The sequence below is a fragment of the Pleurodeles waltl genome, chromosome 9 (genome assembly GCF_031143425.1).
Source record: "Pleurodeles waltl isolate 20211129_DDA chromosome 9, aPleWal1.hap1.20221129, whole genome shotgun sequence".
NCBI classification, from domain to species: Eukaryota; Metazoa; Chordata; class Amphibia; order Caudata; family Salamandridae; genus Pleurodeles; species Pleurodeles waltl.
The window spans coordinates 1,004,277,740-1,004,303,469 of NC_090448.1; the positions used below are offsets into that span (position 1 = coordinate 1,004,277,740).

The 25,730-nt window shown below is 43.3% G+C and overlaps 1 protein-coding gene across 1 annotated transcript in view; it reads left to right on the plus strand.

Annotated features, from left to right (window-relative positions):
• The window catches only part of PLCB2 (phospholipase C beta 2), a 453,229-nt gene that overhangs the window by 420,238 nt on the left and 7,261 nt on the right, over nucleotides 1-25,730 (plus strand). Inside the window, exons 26-30 of the mRNA XM_069208592.1 lie at nucleotides 440-605; nucleotides 4,509-4,585; nucleotides 6,781-6,876; nucleotides 15,042-15,099; nucleotides 21,760-21,846. Of these exons, the coding sequence (XP_069064693.1) occupies nucleotides 440-605; nucleotides 4,509-4,585; nucleotides 6,781-6,876; nucleotides 15,042-15,099; nucleotides 21,760-21,846 (484 nt within the window). The remainder of the gene's footprint in view (nucleotides 1-439; nucleotides 606-4,508; nucleotides 4,586-6,780; nucleotides 6,877-15,041; nucleotides 15,100-21,759; nucleotides 21,847-25,730) is intronic.

Here is a 25,730-nt window from a genome sequence, read left to right on the forward strand (position 1 = left end):
TATCAGTTTGTATAGTAAACAGTGTTGTTTTACTACTTTAATATATGTATAGATTAAGACCTATAAGTAAAGGACACACACAACCTGGATAATTATGAGAAAGAACAGTGTCACTGGACCCGTGTTGTGTGTAAATGGTATCACTGAAGAGGGCATACTTTGACTCTTTCTATAATATGAAAGTACCCTAGGAACACTAAAGGAGCCCTTTCATAATCCAGCAGTGTGTAGATAGAGCACAGAAATGTGTGTCTCTTTAGCAATATTTTAGAAATTTTGTGGACTATGTGATGATCCCAAATGTATTTGGAGCACAAGATCACTATAAGATGGAGGATCCACAATAATGGTATGATGTTCATTTCTCTGTCTCAATTTACCTTCCTCTAAAAACTAAACATTCAGAACTGCACTCACATCTGGGTTTACTTTTTAACAGTCTCCCCGAAGATGACCTTTGCACAGAGGTATACATGGGAGAGCCTAAAGAAACAGGTGACCCTACAGTCTTGGATCTAAAGGAGAAAATGAAGGTCGAACTTCTTCTTTTGGGAGAGGAACAACATGAGGGTATTCTGAAGAAGCGGGAGCAGCATGTTATCGAGGTAAGCACTGCACCAATGTTTATTGCCATTTCAATAGTTAGATAGGCAAATTGTGCCTTCAGAAAATCAAATGTCATATAAATTTTCCCTTGCTTAATAGCTTTTTCTTTGTTATGTAAGTCCTGTCATGCTAGTCACACAGCCTGACATATGTCATGGCGTTGGGTCTGTGTGTGTGTGTTCCCTATTAAAAATTCTGTGGAAAGTGCATTATGTTTCCAATTTAAAAACTGAAATTAACTGAAGCACAACCACACCTCACCACCAGTGCACTGTTCCTGACTTTGTTAATGACAACACAGATACCATCTTAAATCGCCAATGGCAGCACTGGTGACATCACATAAGACAACAACGACACTCAGCAAAGAGATATTATCAAATACATTATATTGAGATGGGAAGTTGTGACTTCACTGAGCAGATGACCCGCTGGAGAATTATTGCATAATTAAGCCTGCAGTACCACAAAGATCACAAAGAGAATAAGGGCTGCTGGAGTTCCATTCACAAGCAGTAGATATCTTCACAACATTAAATCTGAAACTCAGGACTCAGTACTTTTCCCAATGGACTCTCAATGGCAGTGCGACCTCTCAAATGTAGATAGTTCAGCTCTGATGTCAAAACGCACCTTTCATGACAACTGGTGTCTTCAGAAGATTGTAGAAATACCTTCAGGTCTCCTCACTGGTCCCTCTTTCCAGTTTGACAGTTGCCACAGTCATAGTTCATTGAAACCAAGCATGAGCATCCCACCAGCCATTCATGATCCTAGAATCTGCAAAGACACACGGTTTACAGACTCTGCATGGATTTGCCTCAGAGAGACATTTTATCCTGCTTGTATTGCAGTCTTTGGGAAGGTATGCATGTGTCCATCAATACTCAAGGCATCAGGCATCACTCTCATAAGGGTGGCAAAGTTGCTGAGAACCATGAATTTTCAAATTCCTCTGATCCCTCCATTGTGGAAAAATTATGCAAGTAGGGTGTCTGGCATGGATCTTCATGTATCTCTAAGATCTGGTAGTTGATTTCAAGAGCCTGCTTATGCTTCTATTAATATAGCATCATTTACTGCCCAGGGTGACAGATTGATTACCTCCAGTTCTGGGTTGAGCACATCACACACCACTTCAATTTGCATTACATCAATTGGCACTTTCCAGAATTTGAATGCACTTTACCATCATTTCTTGTTCATTGGACTGCCCATTGATTCTATCCTCCTCTAAAGGTTTTAGTTGGCACTCCAAAGTCCTGGAAGCCACATTTCCACTTTGGTATAAACACGCTTCTGTGCTTCTACTGCTCTAACAGGTTTCTCTAAGGTTGGTTTGGTTCCAGACTCCTCTTCTGTCACCTGCTTCTCCCACTCAGGTATTTCCCATGCTTGGTTCTTCAGAAATTACTTTGATAGAGTCTTCTGTGGTCCTCTGTGCGTTCATTTGTGGGCTCTTGTGTCCATTTATTCTTTCATTCTCCCTTAAACCTCTCTGCCATGCAAGGAACGGGTCAAGCCTGCCACCTGGATGCACTATCTGCTGCTGACGAACAAAAGCTCAAAAGCAGTACAGGAGGCTTATGCATGCATGGAGCTGCCATAGTCAATCAATCAATCATGTATTTTAGAGTGCACCACTCACCCATAGAGTCTCAAGGCGCTGAGTGGTGTCCCCTCAGAGATCAGTTGAAGGGCCAGGTCTTACAGTCCTTCCTGAACTTAGGCAGCAGTGACGACTGTCTGAGGTGAGTAGGTAAGGTGTTCCTAGCTTTTGCTGCCAGGTATGAAAAATATCTTCCTCCAGCGGAGGACTTCTTTGTATGGGGTACATTGGTGAGCGACTGATGGGATGAGCGGAGAGGTCTGGAAGGGGTGCACCAGGTGATGCAGTGGTTGAGGTAGCTTGTTCCGCTGTTGGGGAGGGCTCTGTAGGCCTGTACGGGGAGTTTGAAGTTGATCCTCTTCTCAACAGTGAGTCAGTGGAGGTTTTTCAGGTGTTCTGTGATGTTTTTCTCAGTGGGAAATGTCTTGGACGAGTCTGGTAGCGGCGTTCTGAATTAGTTGCAGCTTGTTCAGGTTTTTCTTGGAAGTTCCTGCATAGAGGGCGTTGCCATAGTCTAGACTGCTTGTGATTAGTGCGTGTGTCACGGTTTTCCAGCAGTCGGTTGGTATCCATCTGAAGATCTTCTGTTGGGACCAGAGGGTGTGGAAGCAGGTGGAGGCGACGGAGTTGATCTGTCTGGTCATGGTGAGCGTTGAGTCTAGGAGGACGCCGAGGTTTCATGCTTGGTCAGTAGGGGGGGGGGTGCCTGCCGAGGGTTGAGGGCCACCAGGAGTCATCCCAGTATGATGGGGAGGGTCCCTGGATGAGAATCTCGGTTTTGTGGGAGTTCGCCTTGAGGCAGCTCTCTCTCATCCAGGTGGTGACTCCTTCCATCCTGTCTCTGAAATTCTTCTTGGCTGTTGAAGGGTTCTCGGTCAAGGAGATGAGGGGTTCTCAGTCAGGGAGATGATCAGGTGGGTGTCATAGTAGAGGTCTCTTAGTCTTCCTTCATCATCAGTTCAAATCCATGCCACACATAAGACTGAAGATCAATGCCTCCATCCAGACAGTTTAGGACTAGGTACTTCTAGCCATAAGATGCACACTTCTGTCTGAGAAGTGATGTTTGGACCCACCAGCCAACGTTATGAATGCAAAGGCAATACAAGATTGTGTGAAGCCAATGTTCCTCCTGGGATCCACCAGCAATTAAAAAGACAGTAATAATTATTCTTCTCTTAAACTGTTTGATTCGCTGATTACACATTTTCTGAATGCTGCATTTATCTAACCAGTGCTCCATTTCACTGTTGCAGGCATGTTCTGGATTGAGATAATAATAGATCCAGGTTCCATTGCCTTCCCACCTACCTTTAGCACTAGCCTTTGCTCTAGAGATGGTCTGTGAAGAAGGTGGTACCATAGAACCTGTGCGTTGGTGGCTCAGGTCCAGGCTAGCACTAAAATGGCCAGCTGCCCAATTGCACTGTGAAGGTCCAACCCAGGCTGGGACCTCCTTAGGGTCCACATTCAGTATCAATGGCATACTTGGTTAATTACATAACTCATTACCACCTGGCCCATTGATATTCATTGCTGCTGAGTCAATTCATGTTCATAACTGCCTGGGGACATTGATAATCATTAATGTTAGGGGCCATTGATGTTTATTACTGTCTAGTACCATGCTGGTCCATTACTGGCTTGGTCTGCTGAGGTTAATTTTGACCATAGACCACTCATAAACATTACTTCATGCACCATTTGAACTAATTACTCCCTGTGGTGATTGACGTACAGTAACATTGGGGCCAATTAAGCTTGTTAATGTCTGCGACCATTGGAGTTTAATTAATTCCTCGGGCCGTTGTGACTCAATAATACGCTGAGGTATATGTGTATGTTTGATGCAAGACTGGGTTCAAGGTCTTCTTTATTTGCTAATTTGTGTCCTTGGGCTTTTGTCTCTATGTTAGTATGTGTGTGAATAGCTCTCTGTGAGTATACTATTCTGTCTAAGTGCATGATTTAAATGAGTGTGTGCAGGTATACTGTGTGTTTGCATGCACGTTTCTATATACAGTTCAAATACATTTGCTTTGTTAATGCCTTTGTGGTTTTTGAACCTCACTGTAAAGACGTCTACCACATTTGCTTTAGTTGGAAGTCTACACATATGTATCACAATAACAAAGGATATTTACACATAGATCAGATTCATGCTTTGTCAAGGTGAACTTATGTGTTGACCCAAATACTTTGTGCAATGTGCTACACCTAGTCATCTGTTGGTCAACATGTATACTTTTGGGATGCTATATTAAAAGTCATAATTCTTTTTTTGTTTGGGCAGCAAATAACTAAATTAACAGAGCTGGCACAAGAAAAGCAGGCGGTGGAGCTGAAAACCCTTAAAGAGATGGCAGAAAGGTGACAATTCTTATCTTATTGGATGTTTATAGTTCTGCATGTGATTTAGGGTCTGATGTGCAACTCCCGTTTGCAGGCACAAACCAGCAACTCGCAAAATGACAGATGTTGCTACATCATAATGACATTTTGAAATGTACAAAAACCCTTGTATGCATCTTTTGTGACCTTTCAGGAACGTAATTAGGAGGGAGTGCTCCCAGAAGCTACTCTATCTCTAGACCTTGCTGTGTATGACTGCTTTGAACAATATCCTGGACTTAAAAGGTCCATGGGTGGGAGGGAACGGATGAACATCATGGGTTCTACTTTTGCATTTAAATCACAATAATTAAAAAAAAGAAAAAAATAAGAAGGGAGTGTGAAAGAGGGGTGCCCCCCCTATATACAACTTGGAACGGGATGTATACATTATTTGAGACCACAAATGTGGTTGTAAACCATCTGGTCTGTTACTGAGCCCTGGGGAGATAACTAATTTGCAAAGGGGAACTCCCAAAACCTTTGTACCTCACAGACTGAGTGCTCCTCTCAACCTGCTTCAGGACACTGTGTGGAAACAAGTTGGGGGTGGCTGTGGAGCCCCAACACAGAGAACTATAGGTCATTGCCCTTGAGAACTGTTTATAAAAACAACCAAAAGAGTGAAATTGAAATTGGCTGACAAGACTGTGCCAGTACTCCCCAATGCATATTAGTACACCTAGGGCCATATGTGCGAACACTTTTTCCCATAGACACAGAATGGGTAAAAACCTTTGCTACATCTGGCCCCTAGTCACAAAAAGTCTACTTATTGAGGACAGCGGCTTGTTTGCATATTCAAGTGCAGCCCTATACTTGATAACCCTTTACACAAGTTTCATACTTCTACATTCATCTGAAGGATCAGTCTCGGTGGGGGATGCCATACCTGGATAAGATATTATTCCTGGAAGAGTACCAGAAAAGCTCCCAGGTGCTAACCATGGTCTCCAGCAAGACAATTATGTACAAGTTCCGGTGGCCCATAGAAATGGCGTAATTGCAGTGCTTAATTTGTGCCAGAGGTTTCCAGTGCTTGCCACTAGCACTTAATTGTCAACACAGCCATTTATGGCAGTCTGTCACATGATGGCGCTGTTTGTGTAATTTAAGGATGAGCACAGCAACAGCTTGTTATGAATTCAGTATGCATTAAAATGATTAATACTTGCTGCCTAAGCAATTCTTTAAGCTTTGGGGGTCTGGAATAACCGGAATTGTCACTCTACTCTTGTAGGATTGTGATAATTAGTAGTTGTGTTGGTACTTTCATTGGAAGTGATGGCTGGGGCAATGGTTGGTGAAAGCTGCAGTGGCCTCCTGATATGAGCCCTGCCACTTATGTTTTTTACAAATTAAGCACTGCATAATTGTTTAGTAACAAAAAGGAGGCCAAGTTAGATTACCATGGTTATGACTCGCCTACCCCTTGCCATGGTTAGCCATGTCACCTCCCTTAGAAACAACTACCCTACTCTGGCTCAACCTTATTCCACTAATGGGCTCTGTCAGAAACTAAGATGTGCATGCAAGTTTATCATGTCTGCGGCATAGGGCATGACCACACACAAGCCTAAGGGTATGCATTTAAAGTATTAACTGTGTGCAGTTTAATTTTAACTGCTCAACTAGCAGCTTGTCCTCTTGTCCCCTGTAGGCAGCAATTTTACAGGCTTGCTTATAATTACAGACTTTAGAATTACAGGAGTTAAATTAAATCTAACTTTGTCGATTTAGTTCTTAGGATGTTTTAAACCTTTTTGCAATTTAGATGACCTTGCTCTTTGAATGAAGGAATGTATTGGATTCATCTTAAAACAACATAAAAACCCCACATTTCGATTATTTCTCATTTTTATTTATATTTAAGGTATTTTTAAAGCATGCGGTAACCGAGGGTGTCATGGCGCCATAAAGGAACTTGTTAAAGAGACAGTTAATTCATAAATAGGCACATTTTTAATACCTTTCTAAAATGCAATCAATTCGTCGGAGATCTCAAATGCAGAAGGAAAGAATTCCAAAGTAAAGTGACCTAGAAGGAAAAGGATCATATTTTTAAAAACTGGCAAGCCATGAAAATGTAAAGTTTACCTGTTTGGTAGTTGGAAAAAGGAAGAGGGAGGCCTAAACCTGTGAAGTTAAATAAAGTTTTATATATCTTTCCTCAGTGACACTAAACAGATGAAGAAGAGGCTGGATCTAAAGAGACAAGAAAGGATCGAAACTGTGAGCAAGAACACAATGGAGAAGGCATCTCAAGACAGGTATATAGGTATATGCTCAAATATATACCAAGGTAGAGCATGAAAGACCCCAGTGTAGCATCCCATGCCCAGATACATGCATAGGTAGGGCATTAAAGTCCCCAGATTAGCCTCTCATGCCCAGAAACATGCCTAGGTAGGGCATGGACGTCCCCAGTGTAGCCTCTCGTGCTCAGGTGCATGCCTAGGTAGGGCATCAAAGTCCCCAGTGTAGCCTTTCATGCTTAGATACAAGTCAGTGCAGGGCTTCAAATTCCGCATTGTAGCCTCTCTTGCCCAGATACATGCCTAGGTAGAGCACCAACTTCCCCAATGTAGCCTTTCATGCTCAGATACATGCCTAAGTAGGTCATCAACGTCCTCATTGCAACCTGTCATACCTGCCACACTGCAATAACACTACATAAAATATAAATTATTTGCTAAATACTTAGTACCAGACGTTGCCAAATCAAGGGATCCTTTATATGTCACTTTTTGCTAGTTTGAACTCTGCAATTTGTATGAATTTAAGAAACTTCCCAGTAAACATCACAGCATTTCCTTGTAGGCAGGCTGTAACAGTCTGCCTATAAGTACATTTGCTGTTCTTAATGAAGTACGGCTTTAGTAGACCTTTTTGTTTGGTCATAAGGGCAGGGCAAGTACATACAATATTGCATATGTTCTCTTTGGGATATTTACAGAGCCGACATGTGATCTCCATGGAGCATCGGTTCCAAGCTGGGGAATTAAAACGGGTTAGAAAGGCCCCCCATCCGCAGAGCTAACAGTTTAAGCTTAGGTTTTAGTCCAAACAGATCCCCTAAATATGACTGAGGCCGCAGGAATCCATATGAGCCAATTACCACCAAGGCGTGTGATCTTTTGGACAGTACTGATTTATCTTCAAGTAGAGGGATCTTTTTCTCCATGGAATTGATAACTCTATTCAAAGCAAGGGGTGAAAGGGTTATGGTCCAAAGCCCCTCTACCTTAAAAGTAGAGAGCGCCTGATTCAAGTAGTGGTGGGCCTCGATATTGGTTGGATCATCTATTGCTTTCCACACAATATTACTTAAGTTGGGTCTGGTGTCATTTTTTAGCTTGTAGCAAAATTTCAAGAACGCACCCAGACTACTCACACTCTGTCTCCGAAGTCCAAACGCCAGGTGAATTTGCGCTGGATTAAACACACGATGCTGGATTAGACACACAACGATATGTCCTTACAACAGCTTCTGCTATTATTTTATCAGCTCCACCTCTTAGCACCTCAATCCCATATGTAAGAAAGGGAATATATTTTGCCATCATAACCGTCAAATGAGGCTGAAGACATTTCTTTTAAGGTGTTCCTCAAGGAGCAAAAAGCAGAGGTTAAAGTTTTATTTCTTCTTTGTATAGCACTGCATTGTTTGACATAGGATCCCTTGGATTAAAAAATGACTCCCAAATATTTATATTCCTGCACAGGGCCCAACGCCGAGCCATCCAGACAGTAGATCAGAGATGGACATCTTCTCGTGGTTAATAAAATTGTTTTTGTTTTAGATAAATTTACTTTAAGCTCATGTCTTGCAACATACTGAGTTGTTTTAGTGATTAAATTCTGAAGGCCAACCTTAGTGTAACTCATCAATACAATGTAATTGGCATATATCATATGAGATGCGCTAAATCCAGACACTAGCAATGTAGACAACTCCGCCAGGCAAAATTGAAAAGATTTGGGGTCAAACACAACCTTGGCCATTATTTATAGGTATTTTTTTCAACTTTGCTGAACCTTTTCTCAACCTGATCCTTGTCATGTGTCAGTGTACAGTAATTGTATAGCTCTTAGTTAGGGAGAGGGTAATTTCCCAGCTTTGCAGTTTAGTCCATAAAAATGTAACACTATACTGAATCAAAAGAAGAGCTAAAGTCAACGAAGCATGGATGTATATTGAATGAGCGATGCCTAGCTTGTTCCATTAGCAGAGCAAGCATAGAGATGTTTGTAGAAGTGCCTGTTTTCTTTATGAACCCGGTATGATTAATTGGCACTAGAGAGACTACTTCGCCCCAAGCTCTCAAATCAGCAAGTAAGCATTTTGCAAACTATTTTGCTTCCCCATCCATTAGAGCAATCAGCCGGTAACTTGCAGGTGATGTCACCTTTTCTTGTTTGTAAAATGGGGTCAAATAGAACCATGCCAACAATCCGGTATTACTTGGTTTTAAAGGACATGATTACATAAGATGGTCAGTTGTTTTGCCCAGTACTGGGAGTTCTGTTTGTGAATTGCTTGTGGTATACCTTTAGGGCCTAGGGCACCATCCCGGCAACTAGTTGTAATGATTTTCTCCACGACCCTCGTGGACAAAGGTCTTGAAAGGCTAATTGTCTCCGTGATTATAGACTGTTTTTCTTGATTCCCCTGTGGCACTCTCAGACCCCCATACATTTCCTGGAGATATGTGGACCAGGTAGCTTCCAAGATGTTTAAAGAATGGGCAGGCATCCTCATGCACTTGGAGTGGCTCGCCATTTGCTAGAATCCTCTGGCATCATTATTGCGAGAAGCTGCAAGTAGTTTACACCAGTACAAATCCTTCTCTGCATTTACCGACTCCCAGGTGGGTTTCTTGTAGAGCGATCTCAACTTTGTGAGAGTCAGAGACCACAGAGACTGATTAGTGCCATTCCTCAGTAGCCTGCGAGCTCGATTCAGTTTCTTTTTGCTGTTATTAGTAGGGCTGATGCTTTTTCAGGCTGTGCTACTGCTGAAACGGAGACATTAGAGGCACCTCAGAGCAATTCTTGATCCTCCAATAGCATTGTCAAAAATTGTACCCAAAGCTCCAGCGGATCATTGATCTCTTCACAGACCCACTCCCATATACACCTAGCTGTTTGTTCCACTCATGCGATGGATCCTATTGACAAGAAAAGCCTTCTGTAAATTGATCATGGAGAATGAACCTCCGGTTAAACTTTATCTTGAATTGGTGAACTTTGTGAGAGTCAAAGACCGCGGGGGCTGATTAGTGCCATTCCACAGTAGCCTGAGAGATCGATTCAGTTTCTTTTTAGTGTTATTAGTTGGGCTGATGCTTTTTCACGCCGTGCTACTGCTGAAACAGAGACATTAGAAACACCTCAGAGCACTTCCTGATCTTCTAATGGCATACCCAAAAATTGTACCCACTGCTCCAACTGATCGTTGATCTCTTCACTGACCCACTCCCATATACACCTAGCTATTTGTTCCACTCGTTGGATGGATCCTATTGACAAGAAAAGCCTTCTGTAATTGATCATGGAGAATGAACATCCGGTTCAACTTGATCTTGAATTGGACAATCTGCACATAACAGTATCCTTTGCTGTAGATGATCACTTTCCATTCAGGATACCTGTTCAAAGTATTTAACCATATGAAACCGGGCTAAGAACACAAAGGTGTAGTCGGGTTTTTAGCTAGAGATTGCTGAATGGTAGGTAAGCTGTGCTGCAATATCTGGACTAATGTGACCGCTACTAGCTCTCAAGTCAAGGTGCTCTGCTTCAGTTACAGATTGTCACCCCCTGTGATCCTTTCTCTGTATAGATGGCTGAAGTGTGGGAATTTGCCAGGTCTGATCAATTATGTCCAAAATGTGATCCCTAGTTGTGTTCTGCATTAAATTCATATTGAAATCTCCTGTCATCCATATAAACGGAGCTGGATTTAGCCATCTTGGCAGTAATAAAGGCCAGTAAAACGTTGATTGTTTCTTGCTTTTTCCCAGTCGAGTGGTGGATATAAATGTTAATAATCAATAGAGGTAAAACACTGTATGTCAGGAGTTCCGAGCAGAGGTAGAGCAGTGATGTCCCCAGTGTAGGCGCTCATGCTCAGATTCATGCCTAGGTAGGGCATAGAAGTCCCACGTGTAGCCTCTCATGCTCAGATACATGCCTAGGTAGAGCATAGAAGACCGCAGTGTAGCCCCTTAATCTCAGATACATGCCTAGGTAGGCCATTGACTTTCCCAATGTAGCCTCTCATGTGCAGATACATGCTTAAGTAGGGAATTGGTGTCCCCAGTGTAGCCTCTCATGCTCAGGTACATGCCGAGGTAGAGCATAGAAGACCTCAGTGTAGCCTCTCATGCTCGAATTCATGTCTACGTAGGGCATCAACATCCCCAATGTAGTCTTTCATGCTCAGATATATGCCTAGATGGGGCGTCAAAGACCCAAGTATAGCCTCTAATGCCCAGCTATATGCCTAGGTAAGGCATCCATGTCCCCAGTATAGCCTCTCATGCCCAGGTACATGCCTAGGTAGGCCATCAATGTTCCCACTGTAGCCTCTCATGGTCAGATAAATGCCTAGGTAGGGCATCAACGTTCTCAGTGTAGCCTCTCATGCCCAGATACATGCCTAGGTAGGGCACTGAAGTAACAGTGTAGCCTGTCATGCCTAGACACATGCCTAGATAGAGCATGAATGATCCAAGTGTAGCCTTTCGTGCTCTGATACATGCATATGGATAGAATTTCTGAATGCAGCCTCCCATGCTCAGTTACGTGCCTAGGTAAGGCATTGATCTCCCTAGTTTAGCCTCTGGTACCCAGATACGTGCCTAGGTAGAGTATGAAAGACCCCAGTATAGCCTCTCATACCCAGATGCATGTCTAGGTAGAACATGAAACACCCCAGTGTAGTCTCTCATGCCCAGATGCATGCCTAGGTAGGGCATTGAAGACCCCAGGGTAGCCTCACATGCCTAGGTAGGGCATCAAATTCCCCATTGTAGGCTCTCATGCTCAGCTACATAACTAGGTAGAGTATCAACGCCCCCAGTGTAGCCTCTCATGCTCAGATACATGCCTAGGTTGGGCATAGAAGTCCTCAGTGTAGCCTATCATTCTCAAATACATGCCTAGGTAGAGCACGGATGTCCCCACTGTAGCCTCTCATGCTCAAATACATGCCTAGGAAGGGCATCTCATTTCCCAATGTAGCCTCTCATGCTCAGATACATGCCTAGAGAGGGCAATGACATCCCCAGTGGAGCCTCTCATGCTCAGATACAAGCCTATGTACGGCTTGGCATCCCCAGTGTAGCCTCTCATGCTCAGACAAATGCCTGGGTAGGCCATAGAAGACATAAGTGTAACCTCTCATGCTCAGATACATGCCTACATAAGGCATCAACACCCCCAGTGTAGCCTCTTATGTTCAGCATCATGCCTAGGTATGGCATGAAAAACCCCAATGTAGCCTCTCATGCTCAGATATATGCCTAGAACGGGCATCAAAGTCCCAGCTTTAGCTTTTCATGCTCAGATACATGCCTTGATAGGGCATACAAGACCCCAGTATAACCTCTCATGCTTAGGAACACGCCTAATTAGGGCATCACAGTCACGAGTGTAGCTTATTGTTTTCTGGTTCATGCCTAGATAGACCATTGAAGACCCGAGTGTAGCATCCCAGGCCCAGATACATGCATAGGTAGGGCATTGATGTCCCCGGTATAGCCTCCCATGCCCAGGCACACGCTAAAATTCAAAGTTTCAGTAATTATGTGCCAGGTGCCACCATCTATGTACTGGCAAAGTGCAGCTTTATGAATACAACCTACAGGCACATTGTACCCTTTTGTTGAAAATAGAGAGAATTTACTGTATTATTCCTTCTTCAATTCCTTGGCAGTGCACAGTAAAACATCTTTACTCACTGCTCCATAATATTCACACAGTTTACTTTAGAAGGCTGCCTCCACCTCTACCAGCCACACATAGACGTGAAATAAGTGCTGGCTGGGAACCTGAGGGCCCCCCAACTCAAAACACTGGTTGGCTGAAAGCACAACACTGGCCTGCACCCAGCATGCTCACAGAGGTGGGGCGGAGTGCGTGGTAGCACACAGGATATAAGATTGTCGTGGCCCTTTGGGGCACAAGGTACATATGCACAAAAAGCAATAATTTATGCAGGCCGTGCTAAATACTAGAGGACAACACAAACCTGTGGTGATGATGGCCACGACTGTCCTGGTAGCTGACTTGAGCCGTGGGAACTATAAGCACCTAGGGTTACGTGGGGAGGTACAAGTACTGTTCCCTCAAGCACAGCCTCAGTGTCACTGCATAAACACCAGTCTCAGGCAATGACCATTCTCAGGCGGAAGGGGCTTTAGCGGTACTCCTACATCAACATTACTGAAAATACTGTCACATACACACATGTATGAAGAAGTCCAGATCACTCCACCTCTTCCCTCATTCTGCACCAATTGTTTCCGGCTAGAGGAAATGCTACCTCCAAAAACGACTCAAGTTTGTTTATGGGAGATACTTGCCAATGTTATATTTCATCACAATGGTATAGACGAAATAGTTAACATATGTCAGGTTAACATCTTCGCTAGTTTAACAGAATGAAAATCAAGGTTCATTTTAGCACTTTCAAGGCACTTTCAAAGTGGGTAAGAAGTGTTCAAAAAGTGGATACTACACATGGGGACTCCCTGTGAGTAGCTCATGCGTGTAGTTAAGCAGGGTGTGGTATCAGAGCTGTCCTGATGCCATGGGAACAGTCACCAAGATGAGTGTTCTGGTATTGTGAGAGATTGTGAGTTGGAGATATGCCTGGTGAGGAGTAGACGTTGCTGCCTGCTCTCCTATAATAAACATCTATAAATTACCTGAGATTTGGAAGGTCACCCTTGAGGGGTGAAGTCCAGTTGCAGGATGAATGGGATGAATACTGTGTGGCTGTGGCTGGAGATGAAGGTAAGGCCATTCTGGAGAGTGAGTGGGTGGAACACAATAAGAAGGATGATGGTATAGTGGACATTAAGAGATTTGTGTAGGAAGGGTGCCCTGTCAAAAGTGAACTAAGTGAAGAAACTAAGAACTTTTGGGAACTTGGAGAGGAGCTATCTGTCTCTGACAAAGGATTTTTGTTGTGAGGGCATAAAGTGGTCTCCTAATGTAGGTATGGAGAACCTGACATTGGCACAGACGACACACTAAGACTACTGTGATAAAAAGAAAAGTACAAAGGAGGTCAAGTTGCGAAAAAATGAATGGGTGCATGTTAAATTGGATCTCATGGTAAGAAAGGGTAGTAGCAAATATTTTCAACCTCTCCATGTTCTAGGTGTATTTGCTTGTTCTGACAAATTGTCAGATGGTCAAATCTGCTATTTTAACAAATTGGATAGATGTAATAGAGCATAATTGAAAAATAAAAGAGAGGAAAAGGGTACCAGTGAAAATAGAAATACGAACTGGTTCTGGCAGGATTCCGACGTAAGGGGGACAACCTGTCAAAGGGGTGTGGACAATAGAGATGGAAGTGTTGAGAGGGGAGTGAATGGACATTGTTTAGCAGGAATGAACAGAATTGTAGAGAAGAGGACAGAGTAAATTATCAAGGTTCTAGGAAAATGCGGTATGGGACTACTTATCATAAGGAATGGTCCAAGATAACTCAAAGGGGGATTGTCTCCTCTCCCAAAAAGTTTTAAGATTTTTTTTTTGTCTGGTAATTACTGTATCTTGTTATGCTTCTAATTTGTAAATTGTGATTATACCAATATATACCATTTTGTAAAATGTGATGGTCCCAATATATATTACTTTGTAGAGTTTGAATTGTGTCTTGTGTGTAGCACATGGGGCAAGATTGTATTAATTTATTTTATATGTTATACTCCTGTTATTTGTAAAGTTAAAGGATGTATATGGTATGAGTTGTCCTGGTGCTATGGGAACAGTCACCATGAGGAGTGTTCTGGAATTGTGAGGGATTTTGTCAGTTGGAGATAAACCTGGTAAGGAGTAGACGTTGCTACCTGCTCTCCTATATTAAAGATCTAGAACTTACCTGACACTCCTGTCGTTGGTGGAGGAAACAGTACACAAGCAAGCCCTGTGCTGATGCACTCACAGGGTCAAGAGCAACTTGATGCCAGAAGACTGAAAAGCCAGGTGAGGGATGCAAGTGCGCTGTGTGTGGAAAGAGAGATGGTGTGTTTGTGGCAGAAGGGGTTCTAAGAAATTCAGCTACAAAATGGCAGACTTGTGAAACGCGGGTTCCTATCACATAGCACAGACTCTATGTCTCACCTGATAGCCTTACTATCTCTAAAAAGGTGTGAATTGCGATGGTTCATACCCATCCTTGTTATCATTTCAGGTTAAAAAGAGAAATCAATAACTCACATATTCAGGAGGTGGTGCAGATCCTTGGAATGGTATGTGACCTACTGTTGTTATATCAGATTTCATTTAATAAATTAGCGCATGCGTGCTGCCGCCTGCCTGAGGTGTGCTTTCTCTTGCAAACAGAAGTATATTAAAACATGTGTTGCTTTGCATGGTGTAGACCCCTGGTTCTGCATATTATTCGGTATTTGTTATATGCCTCTGCCATTGTGGCTCCAGTGAATGGTTTCCCTTTCTGTAATTACATACCAAACTTATATCATAATCCATGAGCCCATGAGATATGCAGATAAGCAGGAGGCACTGAACACTATATGCAGATGTGCAGGACCGGAAGCTACATTTGAAAATATTAGCTAATAGAAATGTTACTGTTGTATTGGTAGAAGAAAAACTGCTCAAACAGCTTGGCTTGAACTCCAAGAAAGATTTATTCTCGGAGGTACGACTGCGTGCGGCTCCCTTCACCAGCCAGTCCGAGTAACTGTCAGTAAAGGGAACTCCGCGCACACCGACGCTCCAAGTTCCACATTCGCCAGATCAAAACAATACAACACATTTTTCCCCTTTACAGTAATCAACAAAAGACCACGTCCCCCCAAACATGGTAAAAAAACAAAGAGAAACTAAAATAAAAAACAAATGATAAACCCATGTGTCAAGGATATAAAGGTACAATAACACCAAGCAATTTGTTCATTATGACAACAGCCTATATATATGGAAACATCATCTTACATAATCCCCCAAGTAGACCGGAGCTCTGTGATTCCTTTGAGTCCTTCGTAAAGATGTATAATTTCCATCACATCTCACTACTAACTGACTAGCATGTCCTCCTTCAACACCACCATCCACTTTGCTGTGAATCAACGCACCATCATCCATAAGCATATAACTACTACAGCCATACTCACTACTACTTTGAACATTTGCAAAACAATTTTCCTCACCCACCAGTTCGGAATTAGCATCACAGTATTTTGCCACTTTCCTCAAGTTCCACTTTTCACCATTCTCCAACACTACAAAGAAACGATGCACCTCCTTTACCTTGAATGGGCCACAAAACTTCTGCCACATACCAACTTTGGCTCTGATTTTCACCCAATCACCTTTCTGGATTCTGCCAAGATTTCCCACCCTCGCACCACCATTGTTGTTTTTATCACACTTCCTTCTCACATTTCCATTCTCAACACTCTCCTTTCCAGCAAGTACGCAACTGTCCAACACAGTCCTCATCCACGCTGGAAATTCTCTTGTCCCAGCCTTTCTTCCTCTCATTAGTTCAAAAGGGACCTCGCCTGTCACATTGTTTCTCGTGGTACGATAAGCCCAAACCATGTCCAATACCATTGATTCAACATTACTACCACTAGCAAAAGCCATTTGAATCACCCCTTTTACCAAACGGTTCGCCCTCTCCACAATGCCATTGGCACAAGGATTGTACAAACTTGTGCGAGAGTGTTTGATTCCTGTCTTCAACAAAAAGTCTTTCATCTCTGTTGAAACCAATTGGGTACCATTATCCGTGATGATCTTGTAAGGATAGCCCTCATCCCTAAAAACTGTTTCCAAGACATTGATAGTAGATCTTGTGGTGATTTCTCTCATAAATTTTACAACCAACCACTTGGAATAGATATCCACCAACCCCATTGCAAACCTCAACGGACCACCCATTTGTGCTAAGGTTCCTATGAAATCAACGCACACGCTATGCCATGCCATACCAGGATTCTCTATAGCACCAACAAATGATTGACCAGCAAGCTTCAACCTTTTCTCACTGTCCTTGCACACCCTGCACTTCTCAACCCAGGTCTCAACGTCATCATCCATGCCTGGCCACCAAAAATGTTCCCTCAACCTTTTCTTTGTTAACGTCTGACCCAAATGTCCTTCATGAGTTAACTTGAATATGTCCAAACGCAAACACAACGGGGGAATAAATTTCTCGCCCCTCATTAATACCTCATCATATAGAGTTAGTTCATCTAACACCTTCAAGTAAGGTCGTGCAGACGTGCTTACACAACTCTCCCTTTTTACCCCGTACTTCACCAAATCTATTACTTCACCCAAAATTACATCATCTTTCAAACTTGTCACCCACTTATCCTTTGAAAGCGACCCACGCATACTCACAAAAACATCTTCAACACTCGCGACCACGACATCTACTCCGACGCTCTCTACATCAGAACCACCTAAATCCTGAACCGGCAACCGAGACAAACAATCAGCTTGCACATTGCACCATCCAGAAATGTGCTCCACCACGTACATGTATTCTTGCAATCTTGAAGCTAATCTAGTTAACCTAGCAGATCCCTTTCCCGCACCACCAGGTGCTAACACTTTCACTAATGGTTTATGATCTGTGCGTAGAATAACTGTTGTGCCCCAAATAAAGGTACGGAAGAGATCCAGCGCCCAAGCAGCAGCCAAAGCCTCTCTCTCAATGACCGAATAATTTATTTCACTCGGGATAGAGTTCTGGAAGCAAACGCTACTGCCTTTTCACCTCCAGCATGATGTTGGGATAGTACAGCACCCACACCAACAGCACTAGCATCCACTGTGATGATAGGACTTCGAGTCACATCAAAAGGCGCTAGGACACCAGCATTGCACAATTCACTCTTGATAGAACTAAAACAACTAGCTTGCTCATCACCCCAACAAAAACTTATGTTTTTCTTCAGTCATTTTCTTAAAACTTCAGTTTTGTCTGCAAAGTTCTGAATGAACTTCGAATAATATTTTATAGGGCCCATGAACGATCTTAACTTATCCTTGTTGTTTGGTGGAGGAGCATCCCTGATGGACCTTAACAAGTCTTTCTTTGGTTTCACACCCTCCTTTGAGAGAGTATGTCCCAAATATTCACCCTCGTCCACCAAAAACTTATATTTTTCTTTTTTGAGAATGAGTCCCGCAGATTTAAGTTTATCTAATACACATTTCAATGCAACATTATGGTCATGTATAGTGTTACCAAAAACCAGAATGTCATCTTGAAAGAATACTAAATTTTTTACTCCTTTGAAGACAACCGACATCATCCTCTGGAACACACTTGCAGCCGAGGACAATCCAAAAGGCAACCTGTTAAATTGGAAAGTCCCTTCAGGAGCTATGAAGGCCGTGAGTTTCTTTGACTCCGGATGTAATTTGATCTGATGATATGCACTCTTGAGGTCAAGTTTGCTAAAAAAACATCCCCCCTTCAACAACAACAACATCTCATTGATGTTCGGCAGAGGAAAAGTATCCGTTACGATGTTGTGGTTGACACTGCGTAAATCCACGCAAAATCTCAAACTTCCATCTGGTTTCCTAGTAATGACCACCAGAGAGATCCACTCAGAGCTTTCTGTCGGCTCCATAATACCCTTAGACATCATATCCTCTATTAACTGCTTCACTTCGCCTCTAATCGTTATGGGGATCTTCCTTAATGCGTGTTGCACCGGGACTGCATTCTCTTTCAACACTATTTTATGCATGTATCCTTTCAAGGTTCCAATGATCTCAGCAAACACTTCACTTGCCCCCTCAATGATATCCTGAATGGACATGTCCTCAACCACCATAACTTGAGATGGGGTTCTCAGTTTGATCACTATATGCAGGTCATACTGGTGTTGCCACCCCAAGATGGGTGGCCCGACTCAGCCACATAGACTTTGCCTTCAATCTATCTGTTTTGAAACTTTATGTCTGCTAGCATATAACCTATGATATCAATTTGCTCTCCTTGGTATCCCCCAGGGTTTATGTCCTTAGGCTGCAGTGTCACAACAGGCCATTCCTGATCCACCATGCTTCTGGGTACAATGGTATACAAAGATCCTGAATCCACCATAAGCTCAACCTTCTTGCCCTTAATCAAAAACTTTGCCTTGGGTCGAGAATATCTCCCTACACCGGTGCTCTGTACCCACAAAATTCTGTCTTCCTCATAGTCTTCATGGGTATCCTGATTGCACTGATCCTGCACCATTGCCACTTTGCTCGGAGAAGCTCTACATACTTTAGCAAAATGTCCTTTTTTTGCCACACTTCCTGCACTCCCTTCCCCAAGCAGCACAACCCCTGAAGTCTGCATTGTGCGCAGTGCTCCCGCACCTGAAGCACATCTTATAATTGGATTTGTTAGTGCGCACTAATTTGTCACAGCTCCTTGGGTATCCTCCCTCCAATGATTTTTTTTCATTTTTGATAACGGTGACCTCACTGTTACTCATGTCCTTCTTCGCCATCTCTTTCATATAATACTCCGATTGTTCAATCACCTTAGCTATTTCAATTGCATCTCTGAGGGAAGAATTTTTCGTTGCCCATAAGCGTTCCTGTATTTTCTTACTTTTACACTGGACTATTAGTTGGTCCCTAATCATCTCGTCAGTCATACTTCCAAACTGACATTTAGTGGAGAGTTGCCTTAAACGTGAGACAAAATCATCAATAGACTCATCTGTTCTTTGAGGTTGAGTATAAAATTTATACCTACACATCACCATACTGGTTTCTTTTGAAAACCTTTTCTTTAACCTAAGTTTGGCTTCCAGAAACACATCCTCGATGTGTGTTCCATCTTCATTAAGGAATTCGGGTAAGTACTTAAACACACGTTGGCCTTCCTTACCCAATACACTCATTAGAATAGCCTTCTTTCTTGTAGGTCTAAATCCTTGGCCATCCAAAGCCTCCAAGTAATTCTCAAACATATCAACCAACTCTTCCCACTCAATGTCAGGTGAGCCCACCTCTTGTAAGAACATTGGTGGCGCAATAATGGCTGAATTGTTCATGGATGAATTGTAAACTGTAAATTATATATGGATATAATTTGTAATGGTAGGGGAAGAAACACAAATAATAATGATAAGTTTCTCCAGTAGCCACCAAGACACAATAGTCCACTTTCTATATCGCTGGCACAAGAAACCTACAGAGTAATAGTCCTTCTTCACTTTTGGTGCACTACAGCAAGTAGTCCTACTTCTATTTCCTTGTCCCTTCACCAACCGCTGGCCGCTGAGTAAACAGGAGCAAGATAGCAGGGGAGAGTCCTTGCCGATCACCTCTAGTCCTGAGTAGTTGGGAGCAAGAAGTATTCCCACTAGCAGGTGAGAGTCCTTGCCGATTGCCAGCACTAGGAAACTGCGTGCATCTCTTTAATCCTCTGTGCCACAATAGAGCCTGTGTTGCCTGGGACTAAGGTACTGGCACAAAAAACGCTCCGGGCTCTCAATGGAGGGAACGCATCGGCAACAGCGCTCAGGATGCGTAACGGAGGAAACTCCTAACATGCGGTCCAAGATTAATTGAAACGCGCACCGCCAGCCTCACAAACCATGGGTTTTCCGAAGAGACATGAAATTAGGCTTGTAAACGCTAAAATGCTCTGCACACGCGTAGGTTGATGGCACGAGCCGTACCTCAAAGCTGGGCCCTCGTCGCCAAATGGATGTTGTATCTGTAGAAGAAAAACTGCTCAAACAGCTTGGCTTGAACTCCAAGAAAGATTTATTCTCGGAGGTACCACTGCGTGCGGCTCCCTTCACCAGCCAGTCCGAGTAACTGTCAGTAAAGGGAACCCCGCACACACCGACGCTCCAAGTTCCACATTCGCCAGATCAAAACAATACAACAGTTACTCTAGAATATTTAAAAAGAAAATATGAAGGACAGACAAACTGAAAACATATCATAGGATAAGACTGCACTAGAGCTGAAAGACATAAAGAGCAACTGTGGAGTCATGTTGGGGAGGTGAGGCCATGGCAGTGGAGGCAGGACAAACTGGCCATTGGTCTAATCTGTCTAAAGCTGTAAATGCCAGCTGAATTTAAGGCTTCAAGGGTGTCCCCCAGCTGGTTTAGGGCTGTTTCATTGCAAGGGTTCATATTTTCCCTCAAAAGGCATCGCTGAAAGGTACAGAGGTTTCTAATGTTGCATTAAGCCAGGACCTTCTAATTTCTATTGCCCCAAGAGCTTCTGTACGTCCAACATTCAGATTGCGCAACTTGCACAAGGAACGTCCTGTCTGGCCTTGTTGAGGTTGGTGAGTACAAACGAACCTATAGGTTTATGAGGGTTCACTTACTTAGGGAGATATCCCAGCCCTCCAATGCCCATAATGCGCTTGTGAGAGCATATCGCCTAACGCGTAATATTACACTATAGATGTGTTACATTCTTTGGGAGTAAATCCATTTGCAGGTGTATATTCACATTTTGTGACTACAGAATATGACCTTGCTCTTGTAAATTGAGGTATTTGTGCACCAAATAAAAATTCGGCATTTCTGGTTAGGGCCTTGTCTTCCTCCTCTTCTATAATAGTATCTACTGGTATCAAACTTTTCTCTAACCCTGTATATAGTCTTCAGCATTATACAAGGGGGAAGATCAATTTTACATTTGCTAGGAAGAATGTGATAATGAGTTTTTTTCACACCCAGTGGTTAAAGATGTGGTATTCAAATTTGTTTCATATTGAAATGAGAAAGAAGGTACCTATATAGTTTCTGCTGAATGGAGAAATTATCAGTGTGTTATGTATGGTACAGATGATGCCACATTATGGCTGCCACTGTTTTGTTCAAGAAGGCCACCATCCTCTACAGTGTGCTTCCTTGAAGGTTAAAACTTGGGCTTCTTTATTTAAGATGGCTGACAAATGGAACGACCAACAGAAGAAGCTGGAGCAAAAGCAAGAACAAAGCTTACAGATGATAAAGGACAAAGGCGCCCAGGTAGCGTATTTGTGAAGATTATGATAGACACGAATGACAATGGGAAAGACAATGCCAGAGAACAGATGAGTTGTTGTTTCTAAAACAGTTTGCTCTGACTACTAAACTATTTTGCTTGTGATGATGGGTTCCTAAGTTTATTGTAGGGTAGCAGCATACTGCTAGTAGACATAAAATAGAGCTAACAATGATGTTGGCTTCGTTGACACAAAAACACAAGATTACTTATGCTCATTCAGTTATGCCAATGTATGCAATCATGTTTCATGTCAATGGGAGAATTTAGGTAAGATACAGTGAGTGAAACCATCAGTCCAGCTGTGAGAAACTGGGGCTGATTGCAGAGGCCCCATAACTTTTTGCCCCCATTTTCCACTTTATGCTGGTGTTTTCCTGACTCTGATGGTGCCCTGGGTACTGCTAACCAGTCCCAGGGCCTGTGCTCTGTGTAAAATGGATATGCAAATTAGGCTAATTATAATTGGCTAAGTTAACCTACCTATAAGTCCCTAGTATATGGTAGGGCATGTAGGTTTAGGGACCACAGCATAGGTGGTGCACACCTAGGTGCATTGCTGAGGTGCCCAGTGTCATTTTAAAAGCAAGCCTGCCTTGCTGGCTGCTTTTAAATTAAAGTTATATGCAAATTCGACTTTGGAATTAAAGGTACTTCCAAAGTCTTAAACTACCTTATTTTTACATATAAGTCACCCCTAAGGTGTGCCCTATGTGCCCCTAGGGCTGGGTGCCATGTAACTATAAGCAGGGACTTTATAAAAATAGATTTATAAGCCCTGGTGAGGTAAAAACAGCCAAATTCGTTTTTCCCTCATTGAAGTAAATGGCCTTCATAGGCTAGAATGGGCAGACTTTATTTTAAATTTTAAAGTCTCCTTAAATGTTACATACCAAGAATTTGGTATCAAATTGATTGTTATAATAAATCCCACAACTTCCAGTTGTTGGATTTAATATAACTAGTGCAGGTAAAAAGTTTAGACTTTACCTAAAAAGTTGCCAATTTCAGCTCTGCATTGTTTTTGCTGCTGTGCTCTGATTGGCCAGCCTGCAGCAGCTTCTGCCAGGCTACTTTAATGAGGTGTGAAGTGGCCTGACTTCACACAAAGGAATGTGCTTGGGGGAGAGAATCTCCCCTCAGCAGATGGGGAAGCAGGAAGGGGGAGGGCTGCCAAACTGGTCTTCAAAGGCAGAGAAGGACATCTGGAGCACCCAGCAACACCCCCACATCCTGCAACCCCAGACAGCTAGGTGCCCCCTTGATTAGATTAGGAGAGGGCAGGAGAGGGGTGTGTTTATGATTTTTAGCCACACCAGTGGGTGGGTTCAGCCAGATCTCTCCTCCAAAAATCAGATTCATCCATTTTGGATTTTTAGAGACTATTGCCTTCTGGGATGGATTTTTGCCACACTTCCCAGGAAGTGGTCATCACAGGGGGACGACCCTGTCCCTGATTGGAGGACCAGGGCCCCCCTGCTTTTCACCCAGGAGCAAGGATAAAACTGGCAGACCTGCACCCACGCCTCAGATCCCCTCCAGAATTCAACAAGAAAGGAACTAAAGAAGAAGAAGGACTGCCCTGCTGGACCCCTGGCCTGCACCTGGACCCTGCACTCAGAAGGACTGCACCAGCTGCACACTTGGGCTTCACCACAAGAAGGACTTTGCCTGGCTTCAACTGGTTCAAGGAGGGACTCCCTGTTTGCTACAGGTGAAAAATTGCTAACCAGAGTCCTCTGCACCAACTCCTGAAAAAGTGACCAGCTGACCACTGCCCAGTGGCCAAAAAGGAGTTTGCGCCAGGTGCACTCTGGGAGTTGAAGTCCGCACTTCCCAAGGACCATCACAGAACTTCTGGACCCTTGGGGTGAGCTGTGGACCCCAAAAGAACCTTAAAAGAACATCTGGGTGAAGCCCCAGAAGTTTGGAAAAGATTGGAGAAATTTTAGAAAAAAGCTCCATAAAGTGACCGACTCGACGCGGAAATTCTAGCCGGCTTGCCTCAACCGCGACCCGGCCTGACTTCGTGGTTCGTCCCGGTCAAGAAAAACATCAGAAAAAAAGACTAAGTCCGAACGTAAAAAGTTGACCGGGACCTTCCAGTCATCGTATCCGAGAAGGGCTCCACGGACGTCGGATCAAGATCCAGGTTTACCCCGGTCGAAGGATTTTCATCTCGAAAAAACGACTAAGTCCGAAGGTAGAAATCACCACCGAGGAAACCGACTTCGCGTATCCGGACAAGGGCTCCAGGAGGTCGGATCCAACTGGCAGGTTCGTCCCGGTGAAGAAAAACTTCAAAATAAAGACTAAGTCAGAAGGTAACTTTTTAACCGAGGCTTCCCGCGACCTGTATCCGAGCAGGGCTCCATCGCGGTCGGCCTGAAAGTTTGACCTTGTCCCGGTCCTGGTGCAACCAGATGACCCGATTGGCGCTTTTTGTTTCTATGCGCTAGAAAATAATAATACTTTAAAAATTCATATCTCCGGTTCCCCTGAACCGATTTTAATCGTTTTTGTGTCATTTTAAAGATAAAAATATAAGCTATTTTTATAAATTGGTTTTGGATTTTTAAACTGTTTCCTGTGTTTTATTTAATTACTGTTTTGTGATATTTGAATGCTTTACACTTTGTCTCCTAAGTTAAGCCTTGACGCTCGATGCCAAGCTACCAAGGGTAGAGCTGGGATTAATTTACTGAGACCTAACTGTACTTTTGTGGAGGTTTGTGGCTTGTTGCTAGGTGTAGGTACCTACCTGCCCTACCAATAACCCATTTTCCAACATAATTGGAAGCAGCGACGGGATCCTGTACTTGTGTTCAATATCACGTTACAGTTTTAGATAAAACAAATTAAAAATCCTTTAAATTGTCCTAGTGCAAAAATTGTTTTTAATTTTTAATTTTAATTTTTTTATTAAATTAATTTGGATTAATTTCAATTATTGAATTTTTGTAATTTTTCTAAATTCTTGTTTCCAATTTTTGCAAAAAGTTTTTGTTGACACAAAACTAGGGAACCATGGAGCTTGATCTGGCTAGCCTACCCACACTGACAGTAGTCCAGCTTAGGGGGTTGTGTATTGAGAGGGGGTTGCCTGCAACCACTAATCTCAGGAAGGAAATCCTGATTAAATCCCTGACAGCATGGGCTGAGGCCCAAGAGGTAGAGACAGAGGAAGCTCCAGAGGAGGAACCAAAAGAGGATGATGCTAACTCTAACCACTCAGGGGAGGAAAGGCATCAGACCCCAAGTGAGGAAGAGGAGGAACGGTCCTCACTGGACACAGTCACTAGGGGCAGACCCAAAGCTAGTGGTAGGAAGAGGGTCCTTTCAGGAGGAGAGAACCCATCCATCAGGGAAAGAGAGCTGGAAGCCCAGCTAGCCTACATAGCTTTGGAAGCAGAGAAGCTGGCCCTAGAGAAGAAAAAGTGGGCATACAAAGAAAAAAGAGATGGAAGCAGCGATAAAGAAGCTGAGGTGTCCATGGGTGGGGGAGTTTGCCCCAGATTACCCAAGGGGGTAGTTCCTGCTTATATAGAGGGGGATGACATAGATAAGTGGCTAGGGGCCTTTGAGAGGGCACTCCAAATGAGAAGGGTTAAGCCTCAATACTGGGGTTCCCTTTTGTGGGAGTTGGTCCCCAACTCAGGGAGGGATAGGCTTCTGACCTTAAGGGGGGAGGAGGCAGATTCATACCCTAGTATGAAGAGGTGCTTAGTCAAGAAGTTTGGTCTGACCCCAGAGCAATATAGAATGAAGTTCAGGGACACCCAGAAGGTCAGTACCCAGTCTTGGGTTGACTTTGTGGACACCTCACTAAAGGCACTAGAGGGCTGGATTATTGGCAACAAAGTAAATA